The 12,218-nt window shown below is 35.3% G+C and overlaps 1 protein-coding gene across 1 annotated transcript in view; it reads left to right on the top strand.

Annotated features, from left to right (window-relative positions):
* LOC107741092 (5-hydroxytryptamine receptor 4-like) overlaps positions 1–12,218 on the top strand; it is a 125,225-nt gene that overhangs the window by 30,488 nt on the left and 82,519 nt on the right. The window contains exon 3 of the mRNA XM_016553685.1: positions 9,823–9,936. Within this exon, the coding sequence (XP_016409171.1) occupies positions 9,823–9,936 (114 nt within the window). The remainder of the gene's footprint in view (positions 1–9,822; positions 9,937–12,218) is intronic.

The following is a 12,218-nucleotide window of genomic DNA, read 5'->3' on the forward strand; positions in this document are numbered from 1 at the left end:
ATATATATACAGTGTATATATATATATATATATAAAAATTAACTAATTAATCGCACATTTTTCTGAAATTCCACCTAACATTAACGTTTTTAAATATACTTTTAAATTGCAATAATTTCACATTCAATCTTCAGATTAATGTACAAACAACATAAAGACAGTATATTTTTATAATATTTGTTTAATGGCATCTCTTTTTATGACTGAAGGCCTGTATCAATGATACCAATACTGATTTCTCTATAAAATTGCCCCCCCACCCAATATTTAACAATTGACTATAGCCATTGAACATTACAGTATAATTGAGAGCTATCAATTTTAACATTTATTAGACTTTAAAAAATAACTTGTAATTTAAGTGAACTTAAAACAATCTTCACATAAACCCATTATAATAAATGTCATATTTGCCTGTGCCCTTCAGCAGAAATATACAGAAATTGAAATTGAAGTTATCAAACACTAAATTCTAAATTAAATATAGATTAATCCTTAAAGCCATTAAAGTACTTTTTTCCTCTTAAAAAAAAAAAGCGTTAATTCCCCTGCGTTAATTGGTTAAACTGAAAAAAATTAATCGCCTGTGTTAACGCGCTAATTTTTACACCACTAATATATATATGTATATATACAGCCATGTAAAAATGTTTACATGATCAATACATCAACAACTCCTTTTAGACCCTTCACTAATTTGTTGTCACAAATGTGGGTTTAAATGTGTTAAATATGAGCAATAGTAATAGTGATGCTTGCCTCAGAATATACCACAGATTATTATAGTTGTTAAACAGTGTGAAATGAATCAGTTTTTGGTGAAATTTAAATTGTACACACTTTCCATAATGAATCTGTGCTTTAACTCTGCTTTAACCATGTGTGGTGATCCAGAGAACACAGATTTATTAACATGACTTACCTTCAGCTTATCTCTAAATGGATGTTATATGTAACACAGATAACACTGAGGGTTTGGAGCACGCTTTTACTCAGCATGACAAGAAGAATGGCCCAGTATGTCTACAGCAGTACTTAAATCTATACTCTGCCGCACACACACACTCACCCATTTACTTGTTTCAAATGAATCTAACATGTGTCAAAATAAGGAGAAAATCTGAGCTTTGTCGTGTTTTCAAACACCTCATCAAGGGTAAAGGTTTCTGACAGCCCTCTAAATATGTTCAGCGTTGATGACATGACATCTGCAAATGCCTGTAAATTACCCAGAAATATGACGCTTACAAGCCCTAAATGATCTGCATTTGACTTCATCCCAGTCATCCTTTGGAGATCCGCACTCGTTACGCTTTTGTCCTCACGGATGGAAGAGTCACATGTGCCCTTAGAAAAAGCACGACTGACACGTAGCCCAACCCATTCCCAGGTGCAAGTTATTAACGGATTTCCCATTTAATTACTGTCAATCCACAGAATGGGATGAAAAAATAAATAAATAAATAAATGATTTATAATAATCAGGAAACATGTTTCCCAAAGCGAGCCTATTGGATGAGATCGAAACAATTCAATTCCATTGAGATGCTGTATTCATTCAGGGATGCGAAGTGTTCATCTGCAAATTAATTTTGGGAAATTATATCACACCTTAGATGTATGGAAAGCGAGCCTTCGTATTTGCGCTTCTAAAGTGTGCTCTTGGTCTCGTGTGTATTTTCTCATTCACCTGAAATACTTCGCCTGAGGAATTCAGCAAATTGCGTGGTGCTCCAGTGAAACCAGCCTGATGTAGGTCATGTGATCAACAACCTTGAAGGGACTGAATTTATATCCTTTAAAACACTTTGCTTTATTATATTATAACATGTGTTATATAGAATCTACACTGATTTACTGTATGTCAAGAGTATTTACCCTCACTTCCAGTGTTGAAGGTCGTGTACATTGTGTGTGTGGCCTTTCATATGATTCTATTTGCAATGGCCGAATGAGGTCTGAATCTCACTGACCTGTGGAATATATCTAATGCATAGTCACTATGGATGCTACGAAAGCCACGGATGATGTGTTCGGCATGGTCACTGCTGATTTCTCTCGGATTCTGCAGGGTGTCTGTTCACTTACTGGTCTTGGACAGAACAGAGGCAATTGTCAAATAGGAAATAAAAATAAGCAAGGGCCACAGCTAGCAGCATATGATTTATTGGGGCGGCATGTCAGAATAAATTGCAAGATGTTTTCCAAAGTTTGCAAGGTGAAGGAAAATTTCCCTGGCTTTCTGAGTTGGGGACATGACAATGAATGAATCATGGTGGAAGAATGTCAAGTGGGGTGGGCCGTAATTTCATTTACTTTGTCAATATTAACTATACAATTGAGCTTATTGTGTACTGTGTGGAATGCAATAAACATTATTCATTTATATGCTTTATGAGGTGTCAGGCTTATGTGACAAAACTACTGTACATATACCATCATTCTCTCGTTTTCTCAATATGTAAGGTGACCATAGATCCTCTTTTTCTTGGGAATATCCTGGTTGGGATTTCCAGCTATTGGCTTTGTTTACCCATTAAAGTTCTCTCTACAGTCCTCATACGTTAAATTTATGCATATTTGCATTGTTTTGACCGTTTTCTTTAGATCCCGCCTTTGCGTGCCATGATTGGTCAATATGTACAATGCCTGCATGCTATTGGTCAAACTACATTACAGTCATTGCCTTCAGCAAGAATGAAAGCAATAGAGAAACAAGACCCAGACATTTTTAGGCAATTTAGAAATCCCGGTGAGGATATTTTGGGAAAACAAAGGCATAAGATCACTTTAATATAGAGCGCAAAACTCCATTCATTTTCTCCATAGGGAAATTGATTTTTAACAATAACTGTTAAACCTGTAAAGACAGACCTGTTGTGAGCTCTGAGGTTGTTAATCAGTTTGTATATGCTTTTGTTGAACCCATGTGTTTGCATTAATTTAACTTATTTTTAAAATAATCATGACATAAACATTTTTAATAGTGGAATTCATGGTGAAAACCTACATTACCCATAATTCTGAACAGAAAATTCAATCAATCAGAGTCGCAGTGAACAAAGCATGCAAAAAGAGCTCTTTAGCTCCGCCCACTCCCTTAAACTCCCCATATATATGTATATATTCCTAGTTCTTTCCCCTCATTAAGCCGTTAACAGTCTTATACCTTTTTGTCTCATTTTGTCTGATTTTTATTTACCTGTTTGCTCCTTGTCTCCTTGTAACTGGTTGGATATATAGTTACAGTAACATCTTTCAACAATTTAATATTTTTATATTTCTCCATTGTTTTGATTTGATGTAGTTCTTTCCCTTCTTAAAGATATAAAGTACATAGTCTTAAATACAGTATATAACTCTTAGAACTCTTAACCTGTTTTTAAAAATCATACTTCAAGGCCGTTTAAAAAGTTGGCAGGCAATGTTGCACTAAATATATTAAAATTAAGCAGTTTATGATTTTAGAGCCATGTGATCGAAGTCATTCAATATTCACAATATACCTTGCAAGAGTTTGTGGATATCTGAAAGTTGGTTTAATCAAAAAACTCACAGATTCTGATCTTATTAAGATTTATTAGGAGAATTCGCTTCGCCGTTGCACATTTAGAATTGCAAATGGCTGCTTCTGCGAGGGTCAATTGTTCATTGATCTCGGTAAATTCACACCGTGCACTTTGTGATTTTAATCAGCATATTTGTCCTTCACGAGTGTTGCTGTGAAATCAGAACACACTGATGCCTGTTTGCACAGAGAATTAATGAAAATGAAGGGCCTTAGTTCAAGTTTAGATTGTCAGCGCTTTGACTCTTGGACGCTTTCCTGGCAATTGAGGACACATTTCTTTCCAACCTTCATATCACTAGCAACTGAATAACAACAAGTAGGGCTGAATATGTGACGTGCCAGACAACATGATCGCTCGAAACGGCCACGCTGCAGTGCTGGGCTTCAGAGACCTGTGTTTTTTCACCAGCAGTCTTTGTCCTTTTTTGGTGAATTATATTTTTTTAGGAGAAATAATACACAGGGCTGAAGAACTTCACTTTCTGACGTTAAATGTCTCTGTATGTAATAAATAAAACAGATTGTAGCAAGAAAAAAAAATTACTTCCCCTTTTTTGGGCTGCCTCAATATTTTAGACATGTTTTCTTTTACCGTAGAAAGTAATAGTTTGTTAAAATAGTGGTGTTTATGAATCTTACAATTATATAATAAATAGTTTATTATATAATAAGTAGATTGAGGAGGACTTGATTTAAGTTGATCTGCTGCCATTGTTCTCAGGAAAAAGCATGTTTTCACTTCATGAGTTGAGTTCAGTCTCAAGTCTGGAATTTTTGACACGACTCTCACACTGAAAAGGAAATGTAAGACTGGAGTATCATTTGGCCTAATTACATGACATCATATTGCAGATAGACCATTCAAGTCAAAGTCCCTCCACTGACTCACAGCAGATGTCAGTCTGTCTTCTGCTTTTGGAAAATCAGGAGCCTGTGTCACAAGTATTCAGTAAGACCTTTAAATAATATATTATGCACTATGTCTAGTTTTATTTAGGGGTTCAAGTGCGTAGTGCTGAAACCCTATTGTAATTGTTAGAATGGTCACGGATGAGCGATTTCCACGTAAAACTGATCGTGCAGACCAAACCGTAAGTCGTAGAGACTTGAAACTTGGAGGGATGGTAGTACTTACACCGCCTACAACGTGACCGAGGCTCGCCCCAATCGGCCTGACGGGGGCACTACAGCGATCGAAAGTAAGAAATCGCTCATAACTCCTAAACCGCCAGTCGCAGGCTCAAGTGTCTTATGTCGTTGGAATCCTTGGTTCATGCCGAAAAAAATGCATGCCTCAGATTTGATCGTGAGCCTGGCGAAATTTTCGGGTATTTAGCATTTTTTGCAAAACCTACTTTTGCGAACTAGTCCTAGGTTTTTCGCCCGATCGGAACCAAACCAGTGCAGAAAGATTCTCTGGTGAGTGAATCTCAATAATTATCACAAAAAAAAAAGTTGAACTTTCGACTCACTGTGGCAAAGGGACGCCAAAACGTTCGAAGGGGACGGGGCCACTTTTAGTAAAATGCCTATAACTCCTAAACGGAATGAGATCCATTCACCAAACTCGGACCACTTATGTAAGAGCTCAAGCTGAGGTCACAGGAAATAAATCGCGGAGATTGGCCACTTGGTGGCGCTATAAGAGGGAAAAAACTTAAAAATGGCTATAACTAGGCAACCATTTGTCCTATCAACATGAAAATCGCTGTGCATGGTCTTGGTCCAAAGTGCCACAAGTGTATATGGGGACATTTGCGTATCTAAAAAAAAACATGGCCACCATTGGCCGATGAAGTCTGAGCATCTATTAGACAAGGTTAACGGAGGCCGATCGCAACGAAACTCGGTGGGCCTGTTTGACTCACGGCTCCAAAGGTCTGTGAGAAATTTGAAAGAAATCGGCAACTGGGGGGTGGTATCACATTTTTTGAGGGCGTAAACGATTGTGCATTGCACGGTTTTCTGCACATACACGCGATATTTGTATCGTATGATAGACCTCCTCATTCCGAACAACTTTGCCTTTAGAACCACTGCTGTCAATCAAACGGCTTTTTAAATGATTGAGAAGATGTGAAAAACCTACTTTTGCGAACTAGTCCTAGGTTTTTCGCTCAATCTGGAAAAAACCACCGCAGTGCAATTCTCTGGATTGTCTAGGTCAATAATTATCTTAAAAACATGTTGAAATTTAGGGAAGCTATAACGGGGTCCTTTAGAAAAGGGGCCTGTCCAAATATACCCAGAAGCCTATAAAGCCTAAACAAAAACTCAAAACTTCACGAAACCCAGTGAGCACATGCGACAGATGATTCTAAACAAGCATGCAAAGTTTCAGGGAGATCGGACCACAGCTGGTGCTGTAACAGCCATAAGTGTCGAAAAACATCATATTTCTATGTAAGTCACCTGGATTTGCCAAAAATGCTTTTTTAATAATTTATTAATTTTAATACTTGAACCCCCGGTAATCGCTGCTTGCAGCTATACTATTTTTAATCTTAATATATTCTTATAGTATTTATCATATTTATTAGTATTTTAAATTAGCTTATATTTTTATATTTTAAGATTTTATTTTAATTTTAGTGTTTTCAGTAAAGATGCTCTTTTGTCATTTTTTTCAGTTTTTTCCAGTTTTTTTCAATATTTCTATTTTTCATTTCTGTTTTACTTTTATTATAGTATACTTCAGACTTATTTTATAATAGTATACTAAACTTATTTTAACTTATTTATATATAAAAAAGCATATGTAATTTTCATTCAAGTTTTTCATTTCATATTTATATTTTATTTTATATATTTATATTCAGCTTTATTTCAATTGCCAAAAACAATTTTTAATGGTATTAGTTTTAGTTGTAGTTCACAATATCAACACTGATGTTTATGTCACGTATATTTTAAAAGTTATGAAAGCAAAAACTAACTTGCTTCCTTGGAATTTGCAAAACATTTCTTTCAATTCAATATTGTGTGTTAAAGATAGATGAGATGAAAGATAAACCGTCAAAGTTTTACAATTTTTCATGGAAAAAGGAACAATATTATTAATATATATTTATTGATATTATTAATGGCATTGAATTTAGTTTGTCATACCTTGGTTAAATGGATAGTTTTATATCAAGGCCCTTTGAGGACTCATATAATATGCACTTGTGACACAAAAGCTTTTAATTAATTTAAATGAGTAATTATAATGCATTCCATCATGCTGTCTAAAAAAGTGGTGTTTTGCAGTGAAAGCCAACCAAAGGGACAGCGTGTACCGAATGACCTAAGGTCGGCTCACTGAGTGCTTTGATTGAGCCGGCATGTTCTGATTGCAGCCTCAGTTCAATTACATACTCGGGGTCAAAGGTTTCGCCAGTCATTACACACACACACACACACACACACACACATACACACCATGCATAATACCGGGTGAGCGAGCGGCCATTGATTCTGGTGTCTCTGAGGTTTCCGCTCTTTTGCTGATTTCCTCAATCAATACAGATTAAACATTCCACAGCACTGGGAGAACAGACATTGCATTGTCATTGCATTGCATTCATACATATTAAAGAACCATATGCAAATTATTTTTGAGGTCTCAAAAAAACAAGAGATATACTTTTCAAGATTAAAAAAGTATTGTGACAATTCCTGCTTGCCAAATTGTGACTGGATTATGTTCATAGTTATTTGATGAACTACAACTGAACTGCAATTTACAACATTATTCCCTGTAATCCAGAGCCTCAGGTAAACGGTCTGGAGTGATATCTGGTTTATGAAGGAATCATTCTTTTGAACCGGTTCTTTTTGATGCATTGTGTTTTAAAATGTGTTCAGATTTTAAAAGTTGTGTGGTGTATTCTAGGCTAAAGGAGAATTGATGCCACTTGGTTTGATATATTACCTAGGTTAGTTTTTTTTTACTTGTTTTTCTCAGACGCATACATATACGGATTTTTGTTCAGCAAAAAACAGTTTTTCCTTCTCGACTTTGACTGAGGGCAATTAAATATTTTTGTGTATATATTTGTAATTTTAATGAAGACCTAGTATGATATAATTACCACAATGCATCCTTTTGTTTGGGGATAATTAATTGGAAGTCATTTATTCAGCCAGTATTTAATGATCAATTTTCCTAATATAATTTTGAAAAAGATGTGAGATACGAGTGCAATGGTCAAACACATTTATCTAGCACGTACACATAAAAAAAAAACAATGGGAAAGCAATGTAATTTAATGCAAATGTATTCTGTGAACGCCAGTAAAATGTCCTTTCTTTTGTATGCAACATTGGAAGATGGATTCATTTTAGTAAATTGGTTTGAGTACATGTAATTTGTAACTAACAGAGACCCATTTTGTTTGTTATATTGCAAAGAAAGAAAGGGAAAGAAAGACTTAGTGACCACTCAGACTGCAGAATGGATTTCTGTGGACTCTTGGCTTATGTTCGATGATATGGAAATAAAACTTCATTTTATTGTAGACGAGTGTGTTTATTTAATCCTGACAGTCATATTTCAAGGACATATAAGGACTGCTTACCTCATTTCAGAGAGACAATTCTTCTGCCACCCCTCCTCTTCCTCCACATCCCCTGCTTCATTTCTTAGCACCTCTAATATTAAATTCATGTCTATTTATATTTCTTTAAATATAATATATACAGTAATATACAGTAACAAAGCATTATAAATCATTTGCAAACAAACTAATTAATACTTTATAAACTGTAGTTAATATATTAATAGACTGTATACAAATAGTGAGTTTTTTATTAATTGTCACAGTAATTATCATAGTGTTATTGTTTAATAAGCTCATACGTATAGAATTTTATATTTTTTATGCTTTGTTAGCAACTTATTAACCATAAATAGTTCTCACTTTAGGTCACAGGTCATCAGAAAAATGTCATTAGTTAAGTGCTTTAAACCAATCTTCATTGGACATTAATTGCATTCATATTCAGTGTTTCTTAAAAAGTTGACAAAATATATTAAGCACGCACACATGCTGGGTTTCCATGTTTTTATATGTTTATGTTTAATGTTTAGCTTCTGGAATGGGCTTTTTGTATTTTCTGTTTCTGTATTTTTTGGAATGTATTTTAACGACCCCTTAATACTAATGCTAATTAGTAAATGCAATCCAATAATAGTTCATTTAATGCATTTTCTGATTTTCCATGACCTAATCTATAGTGAGAACTATTAATAAGCATTATCGAACTTTTTACATATGAGCTAATTAAAAAATAACACTTAATTACTGTGACAATGAATGAACAACACACTATTTGTATATATTAACTATATTTACTTTAAACTAACAGTTTGCAAATGATTAGTAAATACGTTCTTACTACATACTTATTATAAAGCTTTACCCATATAACTTCGGATTTCTGTTATGTTTTAGACAGGTAGAGCTTTATAGCTCATGATCAACAGAAGTGTCAAACGCTCTGTGGCTGAACTGACTCTTTATCGGTTTATCGGCTCTTTATCTTCAATTCCCTGCCATTCATTAGTCTGTAATGTGCGGCGGGAGGTTACCTCTTCCTCACGCCTGCAGTCACAATAACAGCCTTCAGCCTACAATTACATAGTCAGTGTCAATCTTGAGGGAAAACACTGCGTCGGAAGAGAATTGCATTAGAGTTTATAGGTACAAGAGGCATTTTTCTGCCTCTACTGTGTACTAGAATATGATTTTCACAATGCAATCTAATATCTAAATTGAATGTAGATGAAAACTAGAAACGAATGCATGTGGCAGAAAGGTTTTAAACGTCATTGCTAATCATTATTGATCCACCAATGATTAGAAACAGCGTCTGTGAGATCTACGTCATTGGTAACCTAAAGAAATTATCTTTTCATGAGGACGAATTGTCTTTTTTGGTCACACTGTGTGGGCAATGTGCTTTCTATTCCTGGCCGGTGCTTTTACGCCAGAGTTTCCATGGGAATTGAGGTGGCGAAAGCTTTCTTAAATGTCAACATTTAATAATTAGCCAATCAAACGTACTTTAAATGCATTAAATGTGCAATTAAAAGCATTCCTTCACTCACAATGATGCACCTGTAATGTCTTCTGGAAAAGAAATGTCTTATCGTCTATTGTTAGTCATGTTGAATCGCCTTCAAGGCTGTGACACTTATCAGTGTTTTCATCGTTCCATACGATCAAATGATTTTCACTAATTCTGTGTCTTCTCTCTGTTCCCACAGCAACGGGTTGGCGAAGAGGATTGCTCTCATCAGCTTCCTGTCACTGGTCATGCTCATGAGCGTCCTGGGCAACCTGCTGGTTATGGTGGCCGTCTGCAAAGACCGGCAGCTCAGGTCAGAAACGGCCCGTCTCCGCCCACCGCTCTCCACTTATCTGTCAGCCCAGGGGAAAACAGCCCTTTTTAGCATTTCATTTGTGGAGCTCGAGTGAACTGACATGACTTCAAGGAAATTCTTACTGGATGGATATTTTCTGCTTTTCCAGGGTTTAAACGTTAGCTGAGTGGCACAAGCCGTTCTTGTTATGCGGTATCAACTTAAATAACTGAATTCAAGTGCTTCTATTATAAACTATAGCAAAGATCAAGTTTAGACTTTATTCAAAATGAACAGGATTAAAGATAAAGAGCTAAAATTACTCAGTGCTCAGTTAGGGATTGGGTTCGCTTACATATATGAACAGATTTTCTTGTAATTTTGTCAAACAGATGGAATGTTTTGTTTTAATTAGGATGTTTATAAACCAGCGAATGCCTCAAACCTGAGAGAATTCATTAAATCCATACTGTTTCCTGACTAAAAGTGATGTCACGTCCTGGAGGAGGATGTCTTTGTTGGTTAAAGGATTTTACGAAAGACTAATAAGATGAAAAGTGACCTTTGGAAAAAAATATACAGTACATTGTAGGACTGGGTAAAAAATATTGATATCTTGGTATTAATCGATTCTCATTTTTACGGAACGATATTGATTCTTAAATCCCAAGAATCAATAAGTCTAGCCTGTTTTCAGTTAATGGACGGAACAATGAAGGGTACTTCCCATCCAATATATCGCAATAAGCATTGTACTTTTCATATGAAACAAAGTCTCAGATTTCTAATTCTGTCCATTGTATTGCATTATTCAAACAATAAATGCCGTTTTGGCGCTGTTTAATGTGAAGTGACAGATCGCTGTAGCGCCTCAGATAAACAGACGCGGTAGAACTGATCATCTCCTCCACATTAATACCAGCTTCAGCACAAAATAAACATGACTAAACATCCGAAGGTAAGTTAAAAGAAAGAGTACAACTTTACAATCTGTATCCTGTCTCATGTAATCGCTCAATCAGTGTTTCAACTGCACAAAGACGTCAATATAACGTCTTGTAAACAATGTCACGTAACGGCACATTGTCATTTACCTCAGAAAAACATATTCGGTGACCATAAACTCATTAGTCAGATAGAAAAGTAAACGGTAGAGAGGGGCATTTTGCTGAATATATGCACCAAATAACATGTTCATTATAAAATTTTACTGTTCTTCAATGTTTAATTTATGTTTGAATAAATCCATCAAGTTTTTATGACAGCCACCATTATGTTTATATAAAAAAAAACTAATGGAAGTAGAAATATTATTATGTAATTGTAACTTTATTATTTTAAAAACTTCATTAAATGTAATTTTAACAAATCAGTCAATTTGAACCTTTAATATTATAGTAATGTAGTACCAACTGACTCATGTATATTTTACAGCATTAGTTGAGAGATTTTTTTTCCTTGAGAAAATTTGGCATGTACTGTACCTGATATATATCCGAAATAATCGATATTTAATCAAATCGAATCGAATCGCAAGCTTGTGAATGAGAATCGAATCGAATCGTGAAATTTGTGTCAAAACCCAGCCTTACAGTAGTACATTGCAGTCAATGTACTGTATTTTTTTTTTCAAAGGTCACTAAAAATTGTTTTTAATCGATTTCTTCTATTTTTAATCACAATTTATGATTTTTCATCAAATTGTTTGTGCACTACAGAACCCCTAAAGGGAAAATGGGAGGAAAAAATATGTTTCAATGCTTTCTCTCGCAATTATGTCATTGGGTAATCATATTGTATATAAATTGCGAGCATCAGGGAGCCGTTATTAATATGTGGGGCACTGAAATCGCTTTTGAATGCGCGCTCGCTTTTTACTTTAACTTTCGAGATTCGCGAGCACACGTACTGTGAGTAAACTACAGAGCGGCAGTAACATTTTTACCTACTACACATTTTCCAAGATTAGGTGCCCTATTTTAACGATCTAAGCGCATGGTCTAAAGCGCACGGCGCAGGTGCACTTAGGGCGTGTCCAAATCCACTTTTGCTAGTTTAATGACGGGAAAAATGGTCGGCACGCCCAGCGCATGGTCTAAAACGGTTGTCCTTATTCTCTTAAAGGGGTCATATGATGTTGCTAAAAAGAACATTATTTGGTGTATTTGGTGTAATGAAATGTGTTTATGCAGTTTAAGGTTCAAAAAACTAATTTTCCACATACTGTACGTTATAGTTTCTTCTCTGCCTTTCTGAAACGCGTCGATTTTTACAAAGCTCATCGGTCTGAAAAGCGAGGT

The sequence above is a fragment of the Sinocyclocheilus rhinocerous genome, unplaced genomic scaffold (genome assembly GCF_001515625.1).
Source record: "Sinocyclocheilus rhinocerous isolate Xijiao unplaced genomic scaffold, SAMN03320098_v1.1 scaffold44, whole genome shotgun sequence".
In the NCBI taxonomy this organism is placed as follows: Eukaryota; Metazoa; Chordata; class Actinopteri; order Cypriniformes; family Cyprinidae; genus Sinocyclocheilus; species Sinocyclocheilus rhinocerous.